This window comes from Lemur catta, chromosome 24 (assembly GCF_020740605.2).
Source record: "Lemur catta isolate mLemCat1 chromosome 24, mLemCat1.pri, whole genome shotgun sequence".
Taxonomy (NCBI): domain Eukaryota; kingdom Metazoa; phylum Chordata; class Mammalia; order Primates; family Lemuridae; genus Lemur; species Lemur catta.
The window spans coordinates 307,517-324,905 of record NC_059151.1 but is presented as its reverse complement, the minus strand read 5'-3'; the positions used below and the strand labels follow the sequence as shown (position 1 = coordinate 324,905).

The 17,389-nt window shown below is 39.2% G+C and overlaps 1 protein-coding gene across 1 annotated transcript in view; it reads right to left on the bottom strand.

Moving 5' to 3' along the window:
• The window catches only part of BMP2K (BMP2 inducible kinase), a 96,851-nt gene that overhangs the window by 64,411 nt on the left and 15,051 nt on the right, over positions 1 to 17,389 (bottom strand). Inside the window, exons 2-3 of the mRNA XM_045536631.1 lie at positions 3,187 to 3,305; positions 283 to 388 (exon numbers count right to left, since the gene is read on the bottom strand). Of these exons, the coding sequence (XP_045392587.1) occupies positions 283 to 388; positions 3,187 to 3,305 (225 nt within the window). The remainder of the gene's footprint in view (positions 1 to 282; positions 389 to 3,186; positions 3,306 to 17,389) is intronic.

Sequence of the window (17,389 nt, the reverse complement as noted above, 5' to 3'; positions counted from 1 at the left end):
GGAACTGCATAAATTGTACCACTGTAACAATTTACCTGCTGAGATTTCCTGTTTAAACTCAACTGCACTTTTCTAATTCTCCATTCACATGGTCATAATCATAATCGCAGCAACTGTGACTTTTAAATAATTTCTAACAGCATTCCTAATTAGATAATGAAAGTTAAATTTCAATAAGTGTCTCGAATAAGTTAACAGGTGCCCTAGGAAAAACCAAGGCACCTATTAAGCCATTTTAAGGGGAAACTTCTTGGTATGATACAAATGCAGGAAGACGCTTACCGCGACAGTACTCCATCAGGATGAGCACTTCCCATACATTGTCACTAACTGAATTAACAGCACAGTCCAAATAGCCCACGATATTTTTGTGACCAGACAGCTCTTTCTGTAAATAAAAAAAAATTAAAAACTGAAAAATATACATGCTAAAAGCTATATAACTGAAGCATAAATTAATGTATTTAAACAATTTCAAGAGGTAAGAATGTATGAAACTTAGTGTTTCAACCAACCACAAACGTTGATGGTTTCAGTGGAAAGTTCACCTGCACATGACTGTCAGTTTCTAACAGACAAATATCAATGACTATTTATTTTTATGAGAAGATGGTTCACTCAACAGTAACAGGCTCCAAAAGTATACAAGATAATCTTTTAGGATTCCAGAATAAAATATTAGAATTTTTATTCTATTTATTTTTCTCTTAAAAAAAGGAATTAAGCTCTAATACTTATTAACTAACAATTACACTCTCATTTATTTGGCCTGCAAGATGCTGCAAGTTGTGAACGCAAAGGAAAAGTTCTTGAAGGAAACTGAAAGTGCTGCTCCAGTGGACACACGAGTGACAAGAACGCAAAACAGCCTGACTGCTGGTGTGGAGACAGTTCGAGTGGTCTGGACAGAAGACCAGCCACAACATGCCCTAAGCCAAAGCCTGATCCAGGGCGAAGCGCGACTCTGACTCTGTGAAGGTGGAGGCGAGGAAGCTGTGGAGGAGAAGTCTGAAGCTAGCAGCTGTCCCCAAGACGCACAAGTGCAAGGTGAACCAGCACGCAGAAGGTCTCGCTAAGATCACTGACAAAAGTGGCTACACTAACAGATTTTCAACATAGACAAAACAGCTTCCTACTGGAAGAAGATGCCATCAAAGCCTTTCGTAGCTAGAGAAGAGAAGTCAAGGCCTGGCTTCAAAGCTTCAAAGGACTCTCTTGTTAGAGGCTAATGCATCTGGTACCTTTAACTTGAAGCCAATGCTCATTTTACCATTCCAAAAATCCAAGAGCCCTGAAGAATTATGCTCACTCTACTCTGCCTGTGCTCTGTAAATGCAAGAACAAAGCCTAAATGACAGCACATCTGCTCTCAGTGTGTTTAACTGAATATTTTAAGCCCACTGTTGAAACCTAATGTTCAGGAAAAAAAAAATTCCTTTAAAATATTACTGCTCATTGACAAGGCACCTGGTTACCCAAGAGCTCTGCTAGAGATGTACAAGGAGATTAAAGTTGTTTTCATGCTTGCTAAACACAACATTCATTCTGCACCTCATGGTTCAAGAAGTAACTTTAACTTTCAAGTCTTATTTTTAAGAAATTAATCTGTAAGGATATAGCTGCCATAGATAGTGATTCCTCTGATGAATGGTGGGTGAAGTAAATTGAAAACCTTCTGGAAAGGATTCACCATTACATATACCATTAAGAACATTCATGATTCATGGCAGGAGGCCAAATATCAACATTAACGGAAATTTGGAAGAATCTGATTCCAACCTTCATGGATGAGTTTGAGGGGCTCAAGACTTCAGTGGAGGAGGGAACTGCAGATGTGCTGGAAACAGTAAGAGACCTGGAAGTGGAATCTAAAGATTTGACCCAATTACTGCAATCTCGTGATAAAACTTCAATGGATGAGGAGTTGTTTCTTACGCATGAGCAAAGAGTGATTTATCGAGATGGAATCGACTCCTGGTGAAGAAGGCGTGAACATAAACTTAGTTGATAAAGCAGCGGCAGGGTCTGAGGGGACTGACTCCAATTTTGGAAGCTCTGTGGGTAAAACGCTACAGAGAAGTCTTTCATGAAAGGAAGAATCAATTGATGTGGCAAACTTCACTGCTGTCCTATTTTAAGAAACTGCCACACCCGCCCCAACCCTCAGCAGCCCCTACTCTGATCAGTCACCAGCCATCAACATCCAGGCAAGACCCTTCACCAGCAAAAGGATTATAACTTGCTGAAGGCTCAGGTGAATATTATTTTTTAGCAATAAAATATTTTTAATTAAGGCACATACATTGTTCTTTTAGACCTAATGCTACCGCACAATTAACAGACTACAGTATAGTATAAACGTAACTTTTATATGCACTGGCAAACCAAAAAATTTGGCAACTTGCTTTGTTGACAATACTCGCTTCCTTGCAGTGGTCTTGAACCAAAACCATAATATCTTTAAGGTTTGTTTGTACAGGGACGCAGCTGCAGAATACTCAGAGGGCTCCAACAGCATCTGTAAATTTAATTTCTTAAGCTGGATGATGCTTAAAACTGGTGTTCATTATATAATTCTCTAATTTTTCTATCTTCAAAATATTCCATAATTAAAACGTATTTTAAAAAAGAAAAAGAAAGCAAAGCAGCTTCCCTATTGAACCTGCAGGAGGGAAGGAGGAAGAGAGGAAACAGCTGGCTGTATTTATCCCCAGATGTGGGGAAGCAACACAGCCATCCTCACCCAGGTGCTCCTCATCCCGAATCCAAGCAACTGTGGATTGAAATATCCACACACGAAAATAAGTAACAATAAAGTAATTTAAAAATACAGTATAACAACTACTGAGATAGCATTTACGTTGTATTAGGTATTAATATTATAAGTAATCTAGAGATGATCTAAAGTATGCAGGAAGATATTTGCAGATTACATGCAAACACTACACCATCTTATGTTACATCCGGGGCTTGAGCATTCATGGATTTGAGAACCCGCGGATTTTCGGATCGGCAGGAGTACTGGAACCAATCTCCCTTGGATACCAAGGGATGCGACTATACCACAAATTTCTAATTGAACGATCTTCAAAGTTTTTCTAAATGTATATAAACCAATAAGCACCTTGCCTAAAAGTTGGTTAATGGTGAAGTACAAAACCAAAAAAAAAGCCAAATTTCCCTTACCATAATTGTGATTTCCCTTTTACAAATGTTAAGGTCTGACATGTTATTGACATACATTCGCTTCAATGCACATCGAGTTCCACCGTGAGTCCGCACCAGGAAAACTGTGGAGAATCCACCTATAGAAAGAAATTACCAATTAATTTGAAAGAATCAGAAACTGCCAAAATCATATAATGTCACTGTGGAGGCTTAATATCAAAGGGAAATAAACAATGACCCAAGACAAAAATAATTATAGTAAGCAACTAATAAATTACAAGCAAAAACACTGGCTTTCTAACCCAATCATGAAGTAATACTTAGAGGAAAACACACTTCTCAAAGAAACATGCTTCTCTGTTAAAGGCTAAAATATTAAAATTACACTTTTTGCACAGGAATACCTCTTACACAGTGTATGAAAAATGTTACGAGTGTATTACTATAGTTGGGCATGTACTCAGGTGGATAGCCCATCCATCTGATCCCCCCTTGTGATGACAAAACACTGCTGTTACTTAATATGAGACATCGGTGGGATGAGAAGGTGGGTCTCTCCTCCAATTCCAGGGGATGAACCAACATTGTTCCAAGCCAATCGTGGGAATCTCATTTCCCCGTATCAGCAACTGGTAAGACTGGGTATGTAACCAGTTCCAGCTAAGGGGACATAAGGTAAAGTCTGCCAGGTTTGCAAGGAAAAAATTCCACCCAGATAAAGGAGAGAAAATGGTGGAGAAGGCTCTCTTCCTACTTTTTGATTTTATTGTATTTGATGTTTAGACCTAATGCAGCCATCTGCAGCCATGATACAAGAAAGAATCAGAGGGAAAATGACCTGCCCAGAACACTGACAGCTGATCCAACTCTGGAACCACTTCCCTCCAAGACTCTTATGTGAGATAATAAATGTCTTCATTATTTACACCACAGTTATTTGGATATAAGCTGAGAAAGCACCTTATCAGAAGCACACAGACAGCCAGGTATTCAAAAGAACAATTACTTCTGCCGCATCTAAACAAAGATTTCTCCCTGAAGTTTTTAAAACTCCTCTTGGCATAGAACATGCTATAGCTTAATTATACTTTTTTTCTAAAAATGGTATACCACTTTTATTAATTTGACAGCCCTTATGAAATGAGCATCCTGAGCAATAATAAAGTTACCTGTACTCCAGTTCGAGTCAAAACAGTCAAAGGAAAAGTAAACTGTTAGGGATAAACAACAGGGGAAAAGAGGTCCTAGGACACCCCAGAATCAGTACATATTCATTCCAGATTTTCCACACCCTCCGTTTGCAATTACAAGAAACTGCACTGATCCTGCCTTGTAGCTCTGGATTTCCATGTATATTAACGTAGGGGAGACACTGCAGAACTGCAAAGGCCCCTGAGAGTGGGGGCAGCAACAGGAAAACGAAGACGGACTTAGGGTCTTCACAAAGTAAACTGTAGACATCATGTCACTTTACTCATTAATACTTAACAGGTACTCAAAAATATATAAAGAAAACGTGGTAAAATGTTATTAGTAGTTGAGTCTAGATGATGGTCAGTTATTCACTGTACAACTCTTTCAACTTTTCTGTGTATTTTTAAATGTTCATCATAAAGAGGGAAGAAAAAGAACAGACATGGCGTGTTTCCCTCTAGGTGACTCCTCTCTTGCCATCCAAAAACCTCACCACCACCACTAACAGTTATCTGATTACCCAGACTGGAAACTTCCCCAAAGGTACCATAAGTCTCTTGCCACAGAGAACGTTTATGGTATCCTAGAGACCTACAGCTCCAGCATCCAACACACACAAGCACCACATGTTTACCAAAGACTGGGCTATTACTGGCGTTACTCCTATCAACTTTATTTTCCTAGGGAGTTGAAGAGGAGAGAGAGAAGGAAGGGATAAAACTGCATGTGGTTGTTCTGTATTGCACATATCGTCAGACATCATGCAAATCAGTAAAACAGAGGAAATACCACGCTGTCAGCAACTTCTGGTTTCAACCACTGCCCAAGAAAACAATGTCATTTTGAAAACAACCTTCTAGACAAGTGGAAGAGGCATGTATCCGCCTGTGGGCCTGGAGCCAATTATAACATGATAAACTATAAAACTAAGATCCTTTTGATTCTACCCTAAAAAATACTTTAAATTTGCCAATTAATTCATAATTAACATTACTCTAAATATAGACTATTGTCTCTCTTCCTCTGCAAGAAAAATTGCCTCCTATACTTAGAAAGAAATAAATCAATATATTTCATGGGATTTTATGGGCCAGGCTTCATGCTATACCTTCCCAGAATTATCTCATTTAACTTTTAACACATATTTTTGGTATTAACCTCATTCCTCTACTTTTTTAAAATAGAAATGAGAAAATAAGCACTGAGAATTTTAGCATGTTCTTCAAGATCATGACCATCAACAGCAGAGCCAGAATTAAAACACCGAGTTAACACCACAGTGTACACTTCAGACTAACCACACTGGTCTCACACTGAAATAACACGTGGCCTGAAGATAAACAAGTAACAGGAGGAAAGGCACCAACCTTAATTTCAAGGAATACGTTCTTGCCTATCCTCACTCTGAAAAGTACAGTCCTCACCCAATCGCATTCACTGCTCTCAAAGACGGAGTGCTCACCCAGTTTCCAAAACTGAGGGGGGGGAGGAAGCACCAGAAATATTAATTCAGCTCCTTTAGCAGCCAAATAAAAGAATCTTAGAATTAAACCCCTGTGGAGTCAAAGCACCAGTCTCTAGATGTGAATATAATAGTATCCAATGCAGTCAAGGCACCAAGAGCAACAAACTATACAAAAGAAATTCTGTCCCAAAGAAAGCTGTACTATTATATTATGCCCCTGACAAGCTAATGTTTTAAAAAGAACACAAATATATGAAATTATTAAATCATCAATGAAAGGAGGTGGAACCTGAAGAAGAGTTAGTAACTCGACGGGGCGGGAAGGCAGGGAGGGCTCAAGCACCTGACACAAACAAGAGCACTTGCAGAGGCGTGAGCATGGGGAACAGAAAACACCATTTGCAACTCAAAAGGCAGTAATTTCTGAGGATGCGGGGAGACAAGAGACGTCTGCACCATGTCGTCGCTGCCAGCGAACATCTCCCCGCCTTCACCCACTACGACACACTACACATCTCCTTCCAAGTCCCCGTCTTGCTTTTTCACGCTCCCCTTCGCCAGTTCTCACACCTAAGACGAAAGACAGACACCACGCAGCCATCATTTATTCATTCAACAAATACGTATTAAATGCTCACAACGTGCCAAGCACTGACCTGGGTGCTGGGAACGAAACTAACTACAAACAAATCAGAGAACTGTCCTGTGAGCTTACGTTCTAGAGCGACTGGAACAAGATAAACAAGTGAAATATACACTACAACGCTAAGTCCTGACAAGAAAAAAATCAAAGCAGGGATGGACAGTGCCCTGGGAAACTGTGCTGGGGCAGGGATGGGAGTGGCCAAAATGTTTCGTCCAGGTGCACGGGAAGGTGTGAGGTGACTCTGAACAGAGATGGGGAGAAGTAAAGGAATCTGCCCTGCGAACAGAACAGCGAGGCAAGTGCACTCCAGGTAGAGAGAACGGGGGGTGCAAAGGCCCTGCGGTGGGAGCACAGCTGATATATTTGAGGGACAGAAAAGGGACCAGACAGCCTGGAGCAGAATGAACAAGGGGGAGTAAATAAGAAAAGTCAGAGGGTTGAAAGGCAGTTGGATCCCACAGGTCCCGACACGGATGAGGGTAAAGGCTTGGCTTTTGCTCCAGGAGATGGGAAGCCATAGAGAGTTCCGGGCACAGGTGCGCCGTGACTGCTCTGAGTTTGCCATTTCCACTGTGTGGAGGACAGAAGCAGGGAAACCAGTGAGCAGGCCTCTGCAGTAACCTTGTTGCAAGGTGACAGTGGTTACGACCAGGCCAGTGGGAATCAGTGAGAAACAAAAGAATTCTAGAAATACTTTGAGGGTAGAGCCAAAAAGATTTCTTGACATACTGGATGTGAGAAAAACAGGAGTTAAAAATGACTTTAAGGTTTTTGGACTGAGGAACTGGGAAAATGAAGTCGTCATTGATGTGAAGACTGCTGGAAGCTAATTTAACATGGGCCTCCTGCATTTCTTATATCTTACAAGCACAAGTACCGGCTGCCTTTGTTCTGAACTGTCTTGTCAGGATCTGTCTACACAGTGAACAGCCTGAGGTGACACGGACAACACACCCCTCTGGAGCAAAGGGCAGGTGTGTTTCCTTCCCGATGTAATAAAAATAATGTCCCCTGCCCCAGGGCAGACTTCCTGCCCTCTCATGCAATACAACCCAAAGCCCGTCCAGCTACCACCTGGCCCTTTCCCGTAGCCCGTGGGAACTGAGGCCATGGGAAATGGAGGAAGGCTGATCACCTGGCTACAACCACTGCTCTGAACAATAGATTCCTTCCATCTCATGTCTTCTGCCAGCATCCGTGGAACTATGGCAGGCCAATTTGTTAGCAGGGTGGAATCTCAAACTCGTTGACAGGGATGGGGCAGAATATCAAGAGAACAGTTCGGGCCATGCTAAGTTAGAAATGTCCATCGGACATCCAACTGCACATGTGAAATTTGTTATCAGAATTATATACTTAGAAGTTATCTTTATTGATAGCTTAGTTTTTAACATCCATCCTTATTGATAGCTGAGGGGAGGGAAGGAGTTATATTCCTACGTTCAAAAAAAAATTCCCATAAAAAAGCACAATTTAATAGTAAAGTATCATATTTCTTAGCAGAGATATTTTTAAATCAATAATCTTTTATATCCTCCTGGTGGATGTGCAAATTAATAAAACTTTTCCACCACAATCACACCTCAAGAGCATATATCAAGGGCCATAAAATATTCATATTCTTTGACTTGTGATTTTTAAAGAATTCTGTTACCAAAAAATTAAGATACAGAAAACTTTATTTCTAATAACCAAATCATTTGATAAATAATGTCACACAGAATGGCATTTTGCATAGGCACTAAAAAGGCTCACAAAAATGCTAATTGAACTGGGACCATGTAACAGACCATACACAGAAAGAGCTGAGTGGGCTTCAGGCTCAGCTGCATTCAGGACACCAAATTTCTGTCCTTCAGCCAATAAAATTTTTTGGTAAATGAATCTGAGATGGTTTCTTTTCACTTGTAGTCCTGAGAGTCCTAAACAGGCATCAAATGAGAACTATGTACACAGAATGTTTCCAAAGTACAAGTTTTTTTTTAAGTCAAGGATTTGGCATGATGACACTCCTATGTTTTGGAGAAGTGGCTCATAACAAACAGTTTCATATGATGCGTAAGATCACTCAGGGTCCAGTTCACACCAAGCAAATTATCTATCTGCACATGTAGATATATGCTTAGAAATTCAAATATTAGTATTTTACAAAGTTATTGACACTGGTTTTTCACATCACTGCCATAATTTAACACAGTTATCAAATACTTCCTCTTGAACTTGACTTGAGAACATAAATTCTTTTCAATAAATAACTTCAACGTGGAAAATTTCCCACTTCTGGGTACTAGACAGAATTTCAAAAACAGTGATACGTCATCCCTAGCCAAGTCAGCTGAATGAAGAGAGAAATAAGTTTTTGACAGGGTGGGAGGAATGTTTGGAAGCCAGTACATGACAGGTCAATAAATTAAGCTGTGTATTTTATAAATCGGCCCTGAGAGAAAAATCCTTAAATGACTTATAAAATGTGTTATAAGAACTGTCTTTATCAATGGGCAAAAATAGACATGCTTGATAACAATTGTTTCATAAAACATCACTCATTTATCTGTAAATTTATCTAAAAGATCAAGGTCATTACCTTAAACACACATATATACCGACTTTATTATTGGTTTTATACAATTAGAAAAAGACAAATTACAGAAAGAAAAAGAAAAGAGGCGTTCCTATTATGTTTAAAATTAGCTAGCCCTGCATCTGGAATCTCCTGGGCTTACTGTATATGTGCATGTATGAAATTCTAACATGATAGACTTGTTTTCACTTGCAAATATCTTGTACTGCATATAACCATAGCTTTAATATAAAATTAATAATTATACACTGCACAATTAGCAGAAAATGAAGTTTGCCTTTATTTGATCTGACTCGGAACTCACTCTGTGCAAAAAGCCCTATCACCAGAGCATTTGTTGAAAACTATCAGCAGCAAGTGTCTAATATTGCAGCTGTCACAGGGAGTGACACCAGCTGGGGATAGCAAGAGGTTGACCAAGACACTTAACAGAGAAATTAGGAAAGAGACGTCTATAGGGGGCTTTGAAAAGCTCTTTGAAAGCTCTAGCTCCCGGGAATCTAAAAGACCACACGCATGTACAGCGCAGGCTGCATGCCCAGGGAAGAACTGAGAAGCCTTCTCACCTCTGGATGACTGTGAGGCTCTGCAAGAGGAGAAAGCAGCGGCCATGGGAGAGTTGTAAGCTGAGCTGAAGCGCTGAATTCCTGCCCCAACACACACCCTCAGCAAAAGCTAGAAGACTTATTGGTCCAGGTGTTTAAGGAAATCTCTCTCCGATCATTAGCAGACCACAAATCTACCTGATCAGAGACTTCAGTGGCAACCCATGAAAAAAATCAGACTTTTCTGAACCAGGACAGGAAAGTCACTAAACAGCAGCAACAACAAAAAGTCCTAGGGACATCTGATTTCCAGAGTTGCCACATTATTTAAAATGTCCAACTTTCAAAATAAAATTATGAGACATGCGAAGAAACAGGAAAAAATGGTCTCTGTGGAGGGAAAGGAGCAGTCAAAAGAAACTGACTCTGAGGAAACCCAGATCTTGTACTTAATAAAGACTTTAAATCAGCTATTACAAATATGTTCAAGGTTCGAGCACAGTGGCTCACACCTGTAATCCCAGGACTCTGGGAGGCCAAAGTGGGAGGATCGGTTGAGGCCAGGAGTTTGAGACCAGCCTGGGCAACCTGGCAAGGCCCCATCTCTACAAAAAATTTTAAAAATTAGCCAGGCATGGTGGCACGCACCTGTAGCCCCATCAACTTGGGAGGCTCAGGCAGAAAGATCTCTTGAGCCAGAGTTCGAGTTTACAGTGAGCTATGACTGCGCCACTGCACTCCAGCCCTGGTGACACAGTGAGACCCTGTCTCAAAAAAAAAAGTACCTAGGATTAAATCAAATACAAGATGCATGAGAGCTTTATGAGGGAATTATAAAACCTTAATGAAAGATATTAAAGAAACAGTTTTATATATATATGTATATATATATATAAAAGAAGACTCCACATTATAAAGTTTTTAATTTTCCAAGATATTATTGAATAAATTTAATGTGTAATACTTCCAATCAAAATCGTAAGTTTACTTACACCAATTCTAAGAGTCACACGGAAGCACTAACATTTAAGATAATTTTTAAATAAGATAATGAATTGTGGTGATAATAATGTAAGTACATACATATTTCCAAACTTCCCAATTGTATACATTAATTATATGTAGTTTTTTCTAAACCAATAAAGGGGAGGAGGGAGAATAAGACAGAGTAGGGTTAGTTACTTCACCAATTATCAAGATAATAAACTTTGATAAGATTACATGGTAATAGTGTAGAGGTAAAGGACCAAAGAATAATAGAGCAAACTCAGAGCCGTGTGTGTGTGTGTATGTGTGTGTGTGTGTGTGTGCGTACAAATATATATACACACCAGATAAAATACTGATAAATGACAAAGACGTTACGTATCACTGGTGAAAGCATAAATTAGTCAACTTCATTTTGTGGAACTGGGGTAGACAGGGGAATTTGATCTTTACCTCATAACACATTAAATATAAATTTCAGATGGCTTAAGGATATAGTTAAACATTCCAAGTTTTAAAAGAAACTATATGAGAATGTGTGCATACCTTTGAAGTAGAAAAGAATTTCTTACTTAGATATAAAAAAACTCAAAAGGATCTAAACTAATAGATTTGACCACATTAAAATTTAAATTACAATTTCTGTTTCTAGCAAAATGGCAAACTACAGGTTCAGAGAAACCTTTCCTGGTACAGCAGTCCTTAAGATTCCAGATAAAATAATCATGGAGGCTGACCAAGAGACTTCCTTGAAGACAGAAAGCAGAAGACAACATCAACCCATAAGGCGCCCTGGAACCAAAGGCCAACATGGGGACGGTGACAAAGCTCACGCTGGTTTCACCATGTAAAGCCGGGACTCACAAACAACTTCACCCTCAGTGTGAAACAGAAGCCAACCTATCCTACAAATGACACTAAAAACACACATGCCTCAGTTCTGGATGATGTAGGGGAATCCCCCAAAACATTCTAAGTGTGATCCTAATTCTCAATCATTTGTAATTCAACTACTTATATAATCAAAAAGTATATAAATAAATAAAATTCTAAGCCAACAATTTAAAGCAGCCCCAGGTGGATATGCCTACAAGTCCGGCAGAGACAAACGCAAATTCTTACTAGAGAAAAGGCACTCAAGTCTTTAAAAAAAAAAAAAAAAAAAAGAAATCCAACCAGTGTGATTCTAAGGAATGTGAGCTACACCATAAACAAACATTTTAAAAATAAGGAAGAAAATCACTGACCATTCAAGAAACCAGTCACCATGAACAAAGTCAGAAGAGACAACCAACTACAGAATGAGACTTGAAAACACTATAAACACCAGAATTATCACAGAATTTAAAATATGTTCTACATGTTTAAAGAAATGAAATTTAAAAATTCAGAGTATAAAAAAAGATTAAGAGGCTACCAAAACTGACAACACCAAAAAAAAAAAAAAAAAATTGGCCAGGCAATTTTACCACACAAACTGAATCTCTAATGTGAAGGGTACAGTATCACCGAAGCCAGAAGCTCGGTGGATGGGGCAGGGGATCAGATAAAGCGAAGCTGAAGAAAGAGAACCGAAGGTGCAGCTACACGCAGCAGGGGCCAGTTCACTCCAAAATGTGGCACAGAAGGTCAAGGAGAGAAAGCAGGAAAGAAAGGCCATGAAACCTGGAGGATGGGATGAGAATATTCAATATACACCTATCATCTAAGAATTAGGAACAGGCATTATTAGAATAGACAATGGTTCAGAATTTTCCAGAACTGATGAAAGGCACTAATTGAATTCTTTCAAAAAAACCAAAGAATTCTAAATTAGAATAAATAACAGAAAACCTTATTTATACCACCACAGTGAAACTGTACAGCACAGAGACAAGACATCAAAGCCACTGGTGAGAAAAACCAGATTACGCACAAACGCAATGAGAGTGACTCCCAACTTCCCCACAGCAAAAGGAAAAAGGCAGTGAAAAGATACCTTCAAAATCCTAAAAGAAAATAACCATCTGCATAGAATTCTACACCCAGCAAAAGCCCGTCTGAAATGAAGGTAAAACAAAGGCTTCTCAGGCCAACAGAAAACGACCCTCGCTGAAGGAGGGTGTGTCAAGCTGAAGGCACTAAGCCTACGTGGAAGGTCATATACGACCTTCCTTTGTGAACAAAGGCTGTAGCTATTAAACACTGACTTGTAAAACAATAAGCACAATGTCTAATTTGTGAATTTAAAAAAGTGAAGACAGATGTAAAATCCCAAACAATAACATCACAGGCCATACCTAGACTGGTGTCACATCCTCTCCTGAGGACAGAACGCTAGTGACAGGAGTTGGAGCATTCTCAGGTTCCTGCATTTGGGAGGCGTGGAGTTATTCGCTTAGTCTCAATCGTGTTAAACAACAAAAAAGAGTGGGAAGTGTCTATGATGTCCAATTAATAAAGGGCAAGAAATAAAACGGAGGAAAGAGAACTTTAAGCAGTTCAAAACAAGGCAAGAATAAAAAAGACAATTAGCAAGCACTGCTTGAAGAGACTGAAGAGTCAAGGTCAGAACTGGGAGACAAATCGTTACAGAAGGTCCCAAAAGGACACACGGAAACTCCTAAGGGGCAGTGGGAGTAGGTAAAGGGTGAAGAACTTCTGCCTCATCCACACTGTTTACTCTATAATGGAAAGTTATTCCTCCATTATTTATATCAACACACACACACACATACACACACCTCTGTAGTCCAGGCAACAGATAACAGAGATAACAAGGATAACAGAAAGAAGATGCAGGTGAATCTCTAGTTTCTCACTTGGGTGTCTAGGACTGGGTCCCCCTTCAATCAAGAGAGATAAGTTGACTTGGTGAGAAGTTCAGGCTTTTAAAAGTTTAAAAATATATTTAAACAGTTTGACATCATGTCTACAACAAAGGCGAGGAAGCCTGGAGTACAGGGGTAGAATTTGCGAATAGATCCATCACACATAGAGACTGGGGGGTTGTTAAACAGGTAAAACACCAACACCAGGTAAAGACAAGTTCATTTAGTATAATGGAATGTGCTAACTTCATCTTAACTATTTTAAATAATTGGTATTAAGGGGAGGCGAAAAAAATACCTTTGTTAAAAAAAAACTATTTTGAAATTCATTAAAAAAAAGGTTTACTAAACTTTTAAAATATACTCATCCTGCAAAAACTTTTTTACATGAAATGCAATTTTAGTTTTTATTGCATTTAAATATATTTAGATATTTCTTTAGATATTACTTTAGTATATGTAACATTTAAATTTATTACATATGGATACTTAATATTTAGCTACTTGTATATAAGCAAGGCAATTCGATCTAAAGCCATTAATATGAGTTGTTTGCCATTTTTTAAATTTTAGATGTTTATTTTGTAATATAAATTCTATTTTTATTCAATAAAAACAGCTCTACTTCCATGTTTTGAAGATAACTACAGCTTAAACCATTATAGTTTAAAATATTAACATGAAATGCTCATAGAAGAATGCAAAATGAAAACCCCATTTTTTTGGAACACCTGGAAATTAAGCTAACCTGACACCAAGCAGTGTGCACACATTAACTACATTTCAGTGTCTAGCTCATGAAAGCACAATTAAAATTATACATGGCAGTCTAAGGTTAGCCAAAAACTCCACTAAAATTTGTATTACTGAACGTCCCTGAGTAGGTTAGGAAATGGTAATTTCACACCATCCACTCCAAAGAAGGACAAACTTTTTTTTTAAGTCACAGAAGATACACGGTGTGTATGGGATACATTATCTCCTCCTGACACCATCCTTTATCACGGTACCAGCCCTGACACGCTGATGCTTACTCACGCACTCTGTAACAATCTCAAGCACGCCAGGCAAACACGGCGCCTTCTGTAACCACTGCGGAGGGGGAGGGGAGGAATACCGAGAAAAGTCCAGTGCGGAGCCGAAGTCTCAGCAGAGCAGCTGCTATTACTCCAAGGCCGGACACCAAAACCTTGACTCAGAAAACAGATACATATTCCCACATTCTCTGCGAACCCAAAGAAAAACATACTCTACCATGTTTCCGAAAGGTTTATCTTGATGTTGCTAAAAACAAAAAGACTTTCAAACTGAAGGAGTACTAGTTTGCATAATTCATCCTTTCCAAAGGGAGCTTAAGTCTGTTTCCTGATTTATTCGGCCTGTCAGGCAGATTCAGCATATCCTTCTCACCAACTTCCACCATTCCCTGCACTTAATATTCATTGACTGCATCTGTGTTTATCTTACTCATGGACAACCATCCAGTGTTACTGCTGTTTTCCAACAGCTTGGCCAGTCCACCGTGTAAGTGAGGAAGTTGGCTTCCAAGCCGAGCTGACAGGCAGGGGGTCTTCAGACGCAGCCGGCCACTGGTGCGGGAGACTCACCTAGGCACACCTGCAACCCATTTACGGCACAGCCAGCGTCACCAAAGCACATCACAAGGGAGGAATTGGTCAAATTCTTCTGACACTTGAAGATAAGTCTAGACACAGCCTCACAAACATTTTACGCACTTTTGATAGAAAAGCCAAATCATATTAAGATAAAACTCTTTAATTAAATATATACACAAACACATTTGAATCAGGACCAGAATCTCCACCACCAAGTATTTGTACATAGGTTAGAAACATAAATTCTCTATACACTTTCCAATATTTATATGCTGATTATAAATACCTATAGCCACTATGAAAAATGTCTAAGTAGCTAAAATACAAAACTTTGAAAACTGTTTTTAAATTATAAACATTATGGGAAATCAGAGAGTATAACGCAAGGGCATAAAGTCTGCGCACCCTTTGGAATCATATGCAGGATTTGTGTGCAAATTTCCCCAGGGAAAGGGTCTGCATAACTTTCATCAGATTCTCAAAGAAATATGCCATCAAAAAAAGTTATGTTTTCGTATTCTTTATTGAAATATGCAGCAAACAGAACTTGCTCCCAATTCCAGTCCTCTCTATATAGATATCCCCTTCTTTAAACTGTCTATGTAACTGCCTTCTAAGGGTCCCTGACCTTCGTTGATCTCAGATTCCCCATCAGCAAAAATGTTGCCCTGTCTACTTCAGAAATGTTGAGAACATTGAATCTGCCAATGGAGGAGAAAGTTCTCTAGACAAAGTAGAAACCTCTATCAAAATATGCCAGTATAAAATAATTTGACAGTGTTATGGATATTTTTATCTGTGTCAGCATAGTCTATAAGACATTTAAAATTTTAGACAGAGCAAGTGCCATTAAAAAATAAAAAAACAAGCTTTGTCTTTAAAAGCATTGATACCCAGGACTTTAGTTCTCTCACTCAGCTTGTGGATCTTAACGACATGTAGGTTTGTGTTAGAATGCATTTTACATAATAGTAGTTATGTGCACTTTTTGGTTAACGATAATTCCAACGAAATGCCTGGGTCGGAGAGTTCCGGGCATCCGCTGGAACTTCCCTGCAGAACACTGCCCCGTCCGGAGTGAGACAGCTGAAGGCTGCTGTAACCAACAGTCGTTCCAAAGCACATGGGCACAGTTTTCCTGAGAATGAATTATTTTCAAAGTAAATAATTTATTTTTATGCTACGGAAAGAAAGCTAAGAAAACCATTTCTTTTCTCTCTTGATGAGGCGCTATAGATTTTAATGTTTCTAAAATTATTATCACAGCCTAAAACTTACCTAACAGACTGCCCCTCTGACCTTAGGCCAGGTTTCCCACAGACCCGCGCAGTTGAATCCTTTTCCTTTGTTTCTTTACGCATTTGTTAACTTCCACCTTTATGACTTGAATGTGTTTTTCTCTACTGACCTGACTTAACCTGCATTTGAAATAACTAATTCATTAAAAACATACCAGACTGCGAGACTTCCTAGACAGGGTCTGTCTTTTTAACTTTGATTCCTAGGCCTAAGTGATAAGGTTAGAAGAATACATTCCCAATCAAAGGCAAATGATCTTACCCAAAAATCAGGATCACCAAAATAAAATTGTTTTGCATTGCTGAATAAGTCAACCCATTTACAATATAACAGAAAACACATGTGACTAAACTTATAAAGTTGTAGAACCTAACTGAAGAAAAACTTCACTGAAATAAAAAACTTTAATAAAATGAAGAGACACGCTATGCTCCTGGGTAAGGAATACTCAATACTACCAATATGCCAATCTCCACCCTCCAAGTTAACATACAGTTTTCATGTAATGCCAATTAAAATCCCAACACTGCAGAATTATCTGGAATATTTATGAAACCTGAAGTTTACTGGACCTTTCTCTGAACCTAGAATTAAATCTCTGGGATTTAAGTCCAGGAATCTGTTCAATAAAGCCCCCGAGATGAAGTGTAAGGACCCAGGTATTAGCCCTGCTGGCTACTAATGATCTACCTGAAGGCCACTAACAAAGCAAATACTCATAATGAACTGCTCTGATCACGTTGGGCTTTTGGTTTTCTGTTTGTTTGTTTGTGTTTTATTCCCCTAGGACACTGTCCACGGAGAATGTGACGGTGGCAACTGCAGCACTGGCATCACCTAGGAGCGGCGTGCTGATAACGCAGCTCCTCGGGCCCTACCCAGAGGCGGTAAGTCAGGAACCGCAGATTAGTAAATCTCAGGTGATTCATACACTTATTAGAGTTTAAGATGCACCTGGGCGAAAAACTAAGACTCTTCAGAATTACGATGTTTTAAACAATTAATACATCTAGGCCGGGCGCGGTGGCTCACGCCTGTAATCCTAGCTCTGGGAGGCCGAGGCGGGTGGATCGCTCGA